The sequence below is a fragment of the Anabrus simplex genome, chromosome 1 (assembly GCF_040414725.1).
Source record: "Anabrus simplex isolate iqAnaSimp1 chromosome 1, ASM4041472v1, whole genome shotgun sequence".
Taxonomy (NCBI): Eukaryota; Metazoa; Arthropoda; class Insecta; order Orthoptera; family Tettigoniidae; genus Anabrus; species Anabrus simplex.
The window spans coordinates 1,096,860,911-1,096,875,412 of NC_090265.1; the positions used below are offsets into that span (position 1 = coordinate 1,096,860,911).

General features: G+C 38.0%; 1 protein-coding gene across 1 annotated transcript in view; it reads left to right on the top strand.

The window, feature by feature from the left end:
* The window catches only part of LOC136858043 (PMS1 protein homolog 1), a 154,365-nt gene that overhangs the window by 78,133 nt on the left and 61,730 nt on the right, over positions 1-14,502 (top strand). Inside the window, exon 8 of the mRNA XM_067137277.2 lies at positions 9,645-10,398. Within this exon, the coding sequence (XP_066993378.2) occupies positions 9,645-10,398 (754 nt within the window). The remainder of the gene's footprint in view (positions 1-9,644; positions 10,399-14,502) is intronic.

The window sequence follows — 14,502 nt, forward strand, 5'->3', positions numbered from 1 at the left end:
ATATCGGTAATAGAATACGCGGGAGGCTTTGAATATACCGTTTGGGACATGCACATTGTCCCCTGGCCCCACTGAGAGTGGGACACACTATGTATATACAGGGTTTCTCTTATAATCCCAGACCGTCCAGCAGTATTTCTACTCTCTGAGACTTAAACAGCTGTACGGGAGGTGCACATATAGTTCTTAACCTTGCAAGTAGCATGTATGTGTTTGACCTAGCACCAATAGCCAGTCTGAACCTCAGCTGTTGAAATGTCGTATGGCTTTTAGTGCCGGGATATCCCAGGACGGGTTCGTCTCACCAGGTGCAGGTCTTTCTATTTGACTCCCGTAGGAGACCTACACGTCTTGATGAGGATGAAATGATGATGAAGACAACACATACACCCAGCCCCTGTGCCATTGGAATTAACCAATTAAGGTTAAAATTCTCGATCTGGCTGGGAGTCGAACCCGGGACCCTCTGAACCGAAGGCCAGTATGCTGACCGTTCAGCCAATGAGTCGGACACCTCAACTGTTAACATGATGAGACACATCATTCCAACACCTTATTTTCTTATGTAGCACTTATTTTAAGTTTCATACAAAATTGTGCAAAACTATTTTAATCCTCCTAGTCAAGAACAAAGAGTACCAATTCAGTACGCACAGATGCATATTTGTGAGGCTTAGTTGTTGTGTTTCAACCTGGGCTGATGTACATAAGCATTATTAAAGTTGAACCGTCTGATTTTTAGTCTGTAAAATGGATAATACAAATCAAATTAAAGTTGAGAAATGGTGACTAACAGGAACAACATTTAGATTAAGGTATGAAGAACAAAAATGAACTTGCATTACGTGGTCCGCTTGTATCACCCGTGTTCTCTGACTACGGAGTCCAGCTCTCAACTGACTTGCTCCCACAGTCGAGACGCAAGATGTGTTGCTACAAGGAAGTGGAGTGGGGAAATCCATTTTACAGACTAAAAATCAGACGGTTCACCTTCAATAATGCCTATGTATATCAGCCCATGTTGGAACACAACAACTAAGCCAACAGTGCACAGATACCACTTGAACCACACCAAAGGACAACAAAAACATTGAAACAGAAAGACCTCCAGCTCAAGACTGTTTTAATGATCAACATTTCACAGTTTTTTAACTTTCATTTTGTTTTTAATCCATCATACATGTCTTACTATGCCTTTGCTGGCAGGACCTAGTGTTTACAGTGCACTGTCTTCTGGTATGGGCTAGAGCAATTTTGTTACTTTCATTGATCTGTCCCAGTCTTATCCTTGGCTTTGACAAAATGAAAGTGACTGAGGTATGAGTGATGCTAGTAATGCCATTCCTTATGCAGCCAGTCCCTGCTATGAATGGTGTGAAAATGTTGCTCATAGGGTCGGTTGGTGCAGGCATTTCAGTGGGCTTGGCAGACTGATAAGTAATAGCAACTTCTGGTTCGGTGAGGAAAGCGACGGGAAACTACCTCACTCCTCATTTCCTTAGGACGCCTCTTCAGTGATGCCTAGGCCATCTATGACAGTTGATAGTGGAGCTGATGAGGATCCAACCAGCCTTCGGGCTGAGGACTAAACATACATACACATGTCTTACTGAGGATGACCCACTGCCGGGTCGAAACATGTCTATTTATGTGTGAAAATTGGATGTAAAATATATAATATTGACTAGGAGGATTAAAATAGTTTTGTACAATTTTGTAAGAAGTTACGGAGTTAACATGAGATTCATAGTCTCTAAAATTATTGTAAGTACGAGTCAGCTCGACGGGGATGAAATGCATTTGCTCAGCAATGACATTGGTGCAAATCTTGAATGGTCACCGATTAAATCACTCACAAAAGTAGCACAAATAGGGGTTTTGATTTCTTCTGCACACAGAGCTACAGAGCTGTTACACATAAAACCGTACAGGCTTACATGGGCTCATTGTTTAAAACCTGCTGATCCAGCCACAAGAGTGAGATATTATGTGTGGTATCTTGCATCATTGAATGATAGTTTATTCGACCCACAGCTTGTGTTCTTCTCGGACGAGGCCTGGTTTCATCTTAATGGTCGTGTGAACAGTCATAACTCTCGCTATTGGTGTGCAGAAGCCCCTTGTTATAAAGGCTGAAACTTCAAGTATCTTTTATAAGATAAGATTTCATATAAGATTGTATACAAGCGAACGACCTAAGTTGGGCTGAGGCAGCTGCTGTAGTGCAGAGTACATACATCGTGTGCTCGGTCTGGATTTATAAGAGAGACCCTGTATATTGAAGACTTTAGGCCAAAAAGAATTGATCTATTTATTGGAGCGCTCAAATATGCTACCTGTTTTTCAAGTAAATTACTTATAAAAATTTGCCTGGAGGCTGTTTGGACACTCAGAGCTTATTTAAGTTTATATAACTACAAGAAGAATACAAAAAAACCAATGGTGGTGGTATAATGAGACATAACCTGTTCTAAGCAAGATGAGGAGTGAGGTAGTTTGCCATTGCTTTCTTCTCTGAATCATAAAGTGCTATAGCAGCATGACTGATCCTGTGAGAAACACCATTCACAGCAAGTGGATGGACTAGTTGTGCTCTGAATGGTCATTACTCACAACTACACATTCCTCAGCAGCTTCCATACTGTCACAGCCATAATTAAGACTGAGACCTAAGGGGAAGCCACACTTCACTATGGCCTCTGCCAAGAGACATGCAAAAAATACTGCATGGAATAGCCGAACATATAAATTATTTGTCTTTGCACTTAAAATTCTTGCATCATACTTTGTTTTTATTGTGGATTAGGTGTACAAAAGTTGAAAGTGTATTCAGCTCCAATTTTATCTGCCTGCCTGTTTGTTTGTTTGTTTGTTTGTTTGTTTGTTTGTTTGTTTGTTTGTTTGTTTGTTTGTTTGTTTGTTTGTTTGTTTGTTTGTTTGTTTGTTTGTTTGTTTGTTTGTTTGTTTGTTTGTTTGTTTGTTTGTTTGTTTGTTTGTTTGTTTGTTTGTAATGACATCACACAGAAATAGCTTAACAGAATTCTTCATCTGTATTGAAGTTCAGGGATAGCCATGTCTTGCTCTAGGCTATGGTATATATCTTGCAGGTGAAATTTGTAACATATCATTTGATAAGTGTACAGTGGCGTAGCAATATTAACCCTCCATCGATCGCGCTCTAATTTCAACATGATAAGTCACGTGGCATCTAGGAGGCGCCATTATGTTATTAGTTTTAAAAAATACATTTCCTGTTGACATGTTTGGATATAATTGAGTTAATGTTCACATTCCTTTTACTCTTATTTCCATTGTTAACAGCTACAATAAAGTCCTGCAGGTTGTTTTTATCTCATTTCAAATATTACAAAAATGCTCTGTGTCATATCTCTTAGGTAGTATTTATTTCACACACAATAATATACTCAACAATAAGAACTATAACATGATATACCGTAACCTTGTTCACAGAATTTAAAGCAGGTAATAATAACAACGTAAAAACAGAAAAGTATGCAATGTAGTACAGAACTAAAGAAAAAATAGAGAATGAACTGTTCATCTTTCCTTTTATTTTCCCAAGTCCAGATTTTCGAAGCATTCATGACAAAACATTCTTCCGTGTTCCAGGCAGAAATGTTTCTTACACTTTCTGCTGCTGTGCCTTGTCATTCTAGCGATCCTCTTGGGTTTAGCAAGCTTGCAAGTGTCACGTCGTTTCTTTCCAGCAAGCGGAGGAAGGGTAGTTCCAGTGGCTATTGATTCTTTGTCTTTCTCTGCAGGTCGGTAATTTTCAAGTTGGAAACGCAGTGTCAAATGGAGACCTGTTGGATTCATACCACTTCGCCTAATCTCTTCTGACACCAACTGCTCAGATAGTGTTCTCAGAAACAGTCTCCTCCTACCGACATTCCGTTCCCAATAGCCACTACTTGAGCATTTATGCCAGCTACATTCAACATAGCATTGAAAATAACTAGTGGCCAATGTGTGGTATTTCAGGCTACATTGTAACTCCCACACATTTTATCCACGACATCTACTCCACCCTTTGTCCCGTCGTTGATGTCATAATTATAGGTTTGACATTTTCTTCAGTTTCATCATCAATCGAGTCATCATCTAAATAATCACTGGAAACAAGCAGGACAATTCTGTTTTTCTTAGGAACATAGGAGACTAAAGTGGCATATTTCATTGAAACCAAACATTGATGACTTTACTGTTCTTTGTTTCACATTCGTAAGCTCAGCTGGCAAAAATCTTTTATTCTTTCTAATTGTGCCGACATAAGATAATCTCTTCTTCTTCAAGTCAACTATCAAGTCAAAGTCTTTGAACCAATTATCGGCTGTAATATTATGACCTGTGTTATAGATATGCTGTGCCAACCACTTAACAACATCTGATGGTTTATTACGGTTATGAAACGGCACCTCGCTCTGTTTCCCTAGCTAAATTTCCAAATTATGACAATAGAAAGTTTTTGCATCCACTAGGGCGTATATTTTTATCCCTTATTTGGCTGGTTTTGACGCGATATACTGCTTAAACCGGCATCTTCCACGAAAGGCTTCTAGCTTTTCATCTATTGTTACGAACGCCCCAAGGGAATAGTTCTTACAGTTGTCAACAAATGATTGAAACACTTCCCGGATAGCTGCCAAGTTGTCTAACTTCTTACACTCCTCTCTTATAACCCTGTCGTCAAAACAAAAGCAATGAAGCAAAAATTTAAAACACCTCAAATTCATAAAAAGACGGAAGTTTTCCACTCCATTGCCATCCGTGCCCCACAAGACCTCCTACATTATTTTGTTTGCGTGTAAAGTACCAGCCAAATATAAAAGTCCTAGGAATGCCTTTATTCCAATAATATCAATCACTTTCACATCTCTTTCCCTTTGAAAATGTCATTTTACGTGTTCTATATACTGATTTGTATATCGAATGACATTATGTAACATTTCTTGGTTATAAACAATTTCCAACACTCGCCTTCATCTTTTACGTGACGTGCATCACCAATAACTTCTGGAAGTTTCGTGAGCAAACTATGTGGGGGTGTTTTCTTCCTACGATTAGATTCAGGGTGCTTACCCCATTTTGTGTTTCACAGAGCTCTATAGCTGTAGTCGCTTAAGTGCGGCCAGTATCCAGTATTCGGGAGATAGTAGGTTCGAACCCCACTGTCGGCAGCCCTGAAGATGGTTTTCCGTGGTTTCCCATTTTCACACCAGGCAAATGCTGGGGCTGTACCTTAATTAAGGCCACGGCCGCTTCCTTCTCACTCCTAGCCCTTCCCTGTCCCATCGTCGCCATAAGACCTATCTGTGTCGGTGCGACGTAAAGCAACTAGCAAAAAAAAAAAAAAAAAAAAAAAAAAATTGTTTCCATCCTTCCCTGCATAAAACAGGATGCGCCTGAGAAGAGGTTCATCTTACGCTCCATTTTTCTCAGTATTGGATGTCTTCTCTGCTCTCAGACGGAAGATATTTAGCGTCAGTATCACTGTCCTCTTCATTCTATTGCTCTTTGTCGAAATTATCATCAGTAAGTAAACTGTGCATTAATTTCAAGTCACTAAGATTGTTTAAATCGAAAACCTGATGGTTACCGGCCATACTAAAAACACGGAAGGTTTAGGTTGCATGGCATCTGGTAGGCGCCAACGTTCAGTATCCCAACACTAATGTTATCAACAATGAAAACTTCTTAACGGTATTGTAAGACACTTGGAGCTATGTATATACTGTGAGTGCAGGTTCACCAAGACGCATGCACTGTTAAGTAGGGCATGAAAACTAGCACTGGTGCCTTCTGGATACGGCGTGACCGACGGAAGGTTAAGGGGACCAAAATAGGAAATGTTTTAATAATAATCTCACACTTTTAAATTAGGTGCCTTCGAGAATGACATCTGAAATATAAACCTTGCAACAACTAGTACAAGATGTTTGAACATTTCTCAACAGATGTCACTACTATAAACTTATGTTGTGCCCTCTGGTGTAAAGTTGAACTATTAAAATTCTAGATATATTTTTATGTAAAGGTTTCCTAAACTGGAATGTTTACTGTTTGTTTTTTTTGTTCAAAAACTATCAACACTTCTGTATCTTCCCACCAACTTAAAGCGTTGGCCATTCAGAAATTTTGTACATTTATTTATTCCAATGACAAAATTTTGATATTTATTTTATTATCCAATGAGAATTAGGGGTGTGTCAGGCCCTTGGCCCAGAATTCTGGAACCTTCCCCTCTACTATAAAAGCTGGCACTTTTTGGACCAGGTTGTCTTTGTGATCGCTTCAGTGTACAGTCTAGTGTGTGTTCATAACGGAGGCGGGGGCCACCTCATCCATCTTCGGGAGGTCCACCCACTCGAGGTAATGGCAGATCCAGATTAAAATCTGATAGTCTTTGAAATCTAGCTCGAGGGAGAGATTTCAAATCTGTAGTAATGTAACTTTAGTTTCTAAAATGTAAGTTTTAAACTCTTAATGTAAATTTCAAACAAAGGCAAAAGAACTTAACCAGAAATCAGGAAATAGAGAGTGAGGTACCCTCTTGTATTCCCTCTCAACTTGATTTCCTCTCAACTTGAATTTGAGGTGACTATGATTTTGTGACCTTTTCTGTTTTGTAATTTCTGTAATTTAAATATTTTTCTCCACCTAGTCACCTCCGTAGTATAGTCTTAGTCTCTGTAATGTGGGGCCATAAGCCCAAATAGGGTTGTATGCAAGGAGTGCAAGTGTTCGCCTCCTCACCATTTTGTTTTTTGGCCCAGTAAATTTAATCGTTTGTTTTTACCAAAGGCCTTGTCGAATGGGTACTTGTTTCCCCTGTTAAATTCCATTTCATTCCTTTCATAATAAAGATATGAGACTGTTGAGCATTTAAGACTGTGAAAACTCTTTGATTTTGTTAAATGTAGGTTGTGCTTTTGATAGGCCTGAAAAGTGTGAATTTTCAGAAATAGATTCCTAAGTGTAAATTTGTAGAGCAAAGATGCTCTTACTAGTGGTGTAAAAGAAATTGGGAGATCCGTCTCCATGATTATAGATTGAGAGGAGCAGTAGTGCTCAGGTAAAAATGTAATTGGGAGCTTCAAGCTCCACCTGTAAATTTTATTATCTGATTATTTTTGGTCTCTCTAAAAGTGTTTTCAAGCTTACGAGCTAACTGTTGTAACTAATTGTTAATTACTTGGCAAAGTATTCAGATTTTTAAAAAAAGGTGGGGGGGGGGGAAGGTTAAGTTTTAATTCAGCCTTTCAATTTTCGTATATCCATCCATTCTTTCACATCTGTGATCCACAAAATCACAGTAATAATAATAATAATAATAATAATAATAATAGTACGGTATTCATGAATTCAGATTTTTATTTCTATGTCCATCAGCAGTGAGAATCACTGATACGGAAATATTGTTCAGTCATCATGGTAACAAACTAACTGGCAATAGCAGTGATGGTTGTCATGACTAATTGTGTCATTAGCCCAGCATCGCCCACCACAAGTCTGATTGTGGGTGAAATTAAAGACATATTAGATAGTCAATTCAATACAATTTTTTTTACAAGTGTCCAATTATAACTACAGTAAGAGACAAATAGCATCGTAGTGAGCGGTTGTCATGCCAATAAATGGGTAAAATTAAATAAAAACTGATTAAATGATTTTATCTTGAGTGTTTTCTTATCAAAGTAACTTACTGTGAATTAACTTTACTGACTGAAATCTTGGGAATAGAACAAGCTTTCGGATGGTTAGGCCATGTGCGTTTGCAGAGTTTTGCGCAGAAAAGTGTGACACATGCTTTCCTGTACCTTCTCGAGTCTCCAATAACCTATGTACAAATGAATAGAACATTCTGTAAAACTCGAGTGACAAAGATGCGTTGTTCTAGAATCTTACCCTGTGTTGCACAACATTACATCGGATTTATACATTAATTATGTGTTCTGAGTTTAAATAAAGTCGTATTAATAAACATACAGCAGAAGTATCGTGACATAACCTCACATGTTCTGTTACAAAAGACAGCTCATACAACACACAAATAATAAATAATACGACCACGATTTATACAAAGTAATGTCTGTACTGACAACCTGTCGTACGTAACTACGTAGATAATAATAATAATAATAATAATAATAATAAAAGATCTTCATGAATCTTTGGAAGAAAAAGTCAACAACCACTTGGATTCAAGAGATCAAAAAAGACTTAGAAAGAAACAACATCAGAGAAGAAGTAATGCAAAGAGAAATTTTCAGGAAGAAGGTTTTAAAGATGGAAGGATTCCAAAGGAGAGAGGAAAGAAAACTGGTACAGAGTGGTCTGAAGAATGAAAAAAAGAAACAGTGAAACTATGAAGGAATATTGGAAGAAAAGGAAGGAACAACAACAAAGGATTAAGAATTGAAATTGGAACGTGGTCCCTAGTAGGCCCTAATGCAAGAATAATAATAAAAAGAAGAAGAACACCTAATTGAGCTCTATATTTTCACTATTTACCCATGGGTTTAGAGAATTTTTTCCAAGTTATACTAGTCACACTTGCATCAAACTGCACACGCTTTGCCTTTTGGAACGTTGTATTTCTCCTTGTGATCATCCAGCTAGAGAGGTAGCCCATATTCAATGGCAGATGTGGTGAGGTTATGTATGTAGTTATCTTCATCCTTACTATTTGCTTTCACAAGTGGAGTCACAGTTCTCAGACGCACTATCACTGCTAAAACTACTATCAGATAATTCTGAGTTATCTTCATCACAACTGTCAAGAAGAAATTGCAGAATTCTTTCCTCTTCCTCCTCACAATTTTTACACGACATCTTGCTCAGTAGTATTCATTTCATGAACAAGATGATCAACTTTAGAAGCAAAATATACATTGACAAAAATGGCCTTCAGATAATAACATTGGCATGTAGACACGCTAGCACTATCTAGGAACATAATTCTCAAGTACAACATCACAGCTGAAAGAAATTGATGGTCAGACAGACGTATTTCCGACTTGAGTACATGGTGACGGTTGTCCCCGTCATTGCGTGCTAATGAATGTGGAACCCTTGGCGATTGTACCGTCATTGTAGCGGAATGGGTTAAAGGCATATGACTTGCATGTACCTCATAATGTCAACACTGACAATGACATGCTGATGAAGTGTTCAGTGTGTATTTGAAGCAAACTTGCTCTGCAAGGTCATAGTGGTGCTACTAGCATCACTCTTCGTCAACTAGCGTACAAATTTTAATAGGCATTATCTTTCAGATGTGCAAACATGTCTCCTGAATTTTGTTTATCTAGCACAACTCCTCATTGGAGTGGGGATTTCATTTTCTGCCATTGAATTTGGGCTACCTCTACAGCTGGGTGATTACAAGGAGAATTATAATTGACCCACTAAACAGCCTGTGCAGTTTTGAGAGACCAATGTGATATGTGTGATTTGTAACATGGATACACCATCAGGAGGAATTCCTTTTTATGGCTTGTTTCTTTTCTGTCACTCTCTCTCCATCTTTATACTTAGTTTCTATTATGAAGTTTTATTTCTTTTAAAAGTCTGGCTTAAATTGCTTTTTTTTTTTTTTAAATACAATCTTTGTTTTCTTTCAGTGTAACACTCTTCTTCTGCCAGGTGTACCTGTCCATAAAGACAACATTGTAGAGGACCAGTCTAGGGCAACACTTACGGAAGATGTCCTTAGGGAATCTGTTCCTCAGGAAAGAAGAGTATCACATAAGGGACTAGAATTTAGAGAAACAAATCAGGATAGTCCCCTACCATTATTTCAAAGGGAATCAATTAAACAGAATGAGATTATACAAGAAAGTCCACAAGTTACAGAGTCAGTTTGTTTAGATAAAATTATGCAAGAAATATCTCTGCCACCACATGAAAAACTAGACTTTGAGGAGGTGATCCAAGAAAATTTGATCAATAAGGATGAGAACATAGAGGAAAGACTACCAGTTAAGAATACTGCTTGTTTGGATGGAATCATGAATGAAGGACCTAAACTGCCACCTGAGGCTCTACAACAACACAATGAGATTATTGAAAAAGATACTGACCTGCCAGTTTTTCAGAATGATTCTTTTACTTTCGACAACTGTCTTCAATCACCCAACAAGCTGGCTCACATAGATGATAACTCCAGTATTTTACCAAATGACCTGTGTGACAAAAATGTGCCTTATGTTGAGAAAGAAGGAAAAGACAGGACAGAAATGAAGTTAGTACTTAATAAAAAAACAAGAGGTAAATCAAAAGATGTTTTCAATACATCTGTTCATAGTGTTACCAGTCAGATGGGGTGCAAGGAACAAAGCGGCTTTACCAAATTCTCTCGAGAAATCCGTCCAAAATGTAAGTATACTTTGTAATGTTGAGTAACTTTTTCCTTTAAAAGGTCGTAAAACCATTCTTTTAAACAAGGGGGGGGGGGGAAAAAAAAATTCAAGTGTTAGAAAGTTACTAGCTGTAGTACCCAGCATTAACCAGATAGTTTTTGACGATTCCTTTTAAGATTTGTGTTACCAGTTAGCTATGTATGAAGTGAATTTTTTTAGCTTTCCTTTTAGAGATGTTGATTGATATTTTATGATTTATTATGTAGTTTTAGAGTTATTTAGATGTGTTTGATTTCAAGTTTTAGATTATTTAATTTTTGAGTAAAACTTTGTCCTTGTTGAGGCTCAAATTGACTGGGAAGTATTTGATCCTTTCAAAAACATAATGTGATAACTATATTGTTTGTATTAACTCGTCGTGCCATAGATATGATACACACAATTTCAGCTGTCATTGAGACTCACCAATCAGCCTTGCGACCTCAAAGGCAGTGGATTCAACACGAATCTCGGTCATTTTAGACTATTTACTTTTAAGCCTCTCTCAGCCCCCCTGGCCCCCCATCTCAGTGGAGGCTGAACATGGACTTAAACGGTATCCAGAGTATCACAATTCATATCAGCGACCTTGTATACAATGTATTCAACCTTAATATTAGTTGTTTTTGTTAATTTTTATATCTCACTTGCCCCCCACCACAAAGGGTGCTGAACTTGGACTTATAAAAAAAATCTGGAGTGTCACTTTTCATCTCAGCAACACTGAAAACTATGAATTCGACACTATTTTCGATTATTTTTATATCTTACCCCCATCCCAAATATAGCTGAACTTGGACTTTAAATAAGTCTGGAGTGTCACTATTCATCTCAGCGGCCCCAAAAATTATGGATTCAACACTATTTTGGATTATTTTTATATCTCACCCCCCTTGTCCCCCACCCCTAAGGCATAAAAAATCCAGAGTGTCACTATTCATTTCAGCAACCCCGAACTCTGTGGATTTGACACTATTTTAGATTATTTTTATATCTCACCCCTCTTCGCCCTCCACCCCTGAGGATGCTATGGGTGCCATACCCCCACGCAGTTGTCTCCTGATACTAAGTCATAAGTGTACGAAGTTGGTTGAAATTGCTCCAGTGGTTTAGGAGGAGATATAATACATACATACATACATACATACATACATACATACATACATACATACATACATACATACATACATACATACATACATACATATATACATACATCATTGTACAGTTCCAGTTTCCCGCATAGTGTTAGTGAGCTGCTTCCACTTCTCCCTGTCCATGTACAACTTGTCATGGAGAACATCATACACTGTCCCTCCTCTGGTAACTAGATCAACCTTGATCATGTCCTTCCATTTTGTTTTAGGTCTTCCTGCAGATCTTTTCCCCTCCACCTGTCTTTCCAAATTTATTCTGGCTGTTCTTGTAGGCTCCATCCTCATCACATGCCCATACCACTGTAGTGTGGATGTGCCAATTCGGTCTAATAGGGATGTCTTTATTCCAGCTTCTTTCCTCACCTCCTCATTTCTTAACTTGTCCATCTTGGTCTTCTGGGTGGTGGACCTAAGAAATTTCATCTCTGATGCTTGCAGTCTTGACGAATCTCTTTTTGTGAGCGTGCACACTTCAGTACCATAGGTAAATATTGGTATGAAATCATGTCATCCCATAGAAGTGTTCTTACTTGTTGGTAGAATTCTGATCCCTTTTGCACTTTGTAGTTTCTTTTCTGATCAAATTATCACTGGAGATTACACTTCCAAGGTAAGGAAAACTATCCACACACCCTAGTTGGTGGTCTCCTAGTTTTATACTTGCTGGACGCCATTCTCTGTTGACTACCATCACCACTGTCTTGGTCTCGCTAATGTTGAGGTTATATTCCTGGAATTGGGATTTCCATACGTTGAGTCTGGGCTGTACTTCCTCTTTTGTTTCACCCCAAATCATGATATCATCAGCAATGGCCACTGTATTCAGTTCTCTAACTTTTCCTTGACGTTCTTCATTATATTGTCCATAACAGTGATGAACAGTGGCAGGGACAGTGCACTTCCTTGCTGAACTCCACTCTTGGTCTCAAACCATGATGATCGACTTTCCTCAATTTGTACACAGCTAGTACGTTCTTTGTACAACATCTGAAGTTTCCTTATCAGTTCTTCAGGCACATTTTCTTTCCTCAGACACTCCCAGATCTTATCTCTTATAACACTATCATAGGCCTTTTCTATATCCAGGAATACAATGACCAGGTTCTTGCCTTTCTCCTAATACTTTTCCATCAGCATGCGGCTGCTAGAAATTAGATCCATTGTTGATCTGTTACTTCTGAATCCATATTGCTCCTCCTCTAACTGTGATTCAGTGATGGTTCTCAATCTCCTTTGTATGATCTTCTCTAGAATTTTTAGCCCATGAGACAGCAGTGTTATTCCTCTATAGTTGGTGGGTTTCCGTCTGCTCCCTTTCTTAAACAGGGGAATTATAATGCCCTTGCTCCAATCTGCAGGTATTTTGTTGTCTGTCCATATGGCATACATACAGTGACATTTATATAATATATTTGGATTACTGAGCTGTAATGAGAACTTGCATGCAAAACTTCTAAATTATAGATGTTCAGAATGCAGAAATTTAATCTAAACTGTTTCTGATTACTTCACTGGAAACATAAGTGGGTTCACATTTAACAAGTTATTTGTTTATTGAAGTCATAAATTTCCTCTTTTACCACATTCAGCTGACGGCAAAAGGGAAGCAAGCATAGTGGGTCCAGCTGGGAGACTCCCTACAATGCCTCAAAAACATTTTATTCAAGAATTAACCTCAACTTCAGTTTTTCTCAAGGAGTTTCCCCTGGGCATTGTATTTTAAATTTTAAGTCCATTGTCAATCTGAAGTTATTTAGAGTTTGTATGGAATAAAAATAGCAACATTTCCAGTATTCTGTAGAAAGGAAATCACCTTCTATGATCACTCATGTACACAGATTTTATTATGAATTTGAATATCAACTTATTGAGTGTTTTTTAACTTAATATGAAGGAACATTTTTTAACCTCATCACCATGTTTTTTATCTATATGTGCCACTTTTCATATCTTAGCTGAAGATGTTCCAAACCAGAGGAACAAAACTAGATTTTAAGCTAGAGTATGTTTGTAATTACATGAACTAGCTGTTAAAAAACAAAAAAATATTGGCAGGTAGGATTCTTCCTTTAACCTTAATCTTACTTAAGGAAGCCATGTTGCTTAGTTTACATTGTTCGCCTTTTGATTTCATTTCGTATATTTTCATGCTAACACAGATATAACATACTGCATTAAGTTACCACTATCCAAGCAGTGCTCGCATGAACTAATGTTAGACCACAGTGCTCCTTTTATTAATGTGTCACGTATTTCTTGTTTATAGTTAATGATTGACTTGCTTACTTACTAGTCGGCGCTACAGTCCATGTAGGTCATTGATCACCTGCCTCCATTCATCTTGATCCTCAGCTTTCCTTCTCCAGGATTTAACTCCCATCTTTCTAAGGTTGTCTTCAACATCGTCAATCCATCTTTTTCTGGGCTTTCCTCTCCTCCTCCTTCCTTCAAACTTTCCTATAAAGACCTTTTTGACAGTACGGGTTCCTTCTATTCTCTAGATGTGACCAGCCCACCTAATTCTTTCTTGCTTGATTTTTAATGACAATATCTGGCTGGCCAAACAATCCTTGCAACTCTACATTTGTCCTCATTCCCCATCCATCCTGATCTCGAACTGCTCCAAATATCTTTCTCATTATCTTCCTCTCCCATCGTAACAGCTGCTGCTCTTCTCTGATTGGTCATCACCCAGCATTCTCAACCATACATCACTATAGGTCTTAGTACTGTTGTGTATATTTTTATTTTCGTATTCCTGCTAACATTTCTTGATTTAATGATATTTTGCGAGACGTAAACGTATCAGTTTCCACTTGTTATCCTTTCCTTTATTTCCATAGCAGTTTCATTGTCCGCTGTTATAATTGAGCCTAGATATATGCAAGTTGTAACCCTTTGATGTTCCTTCCCATGTATTCTCA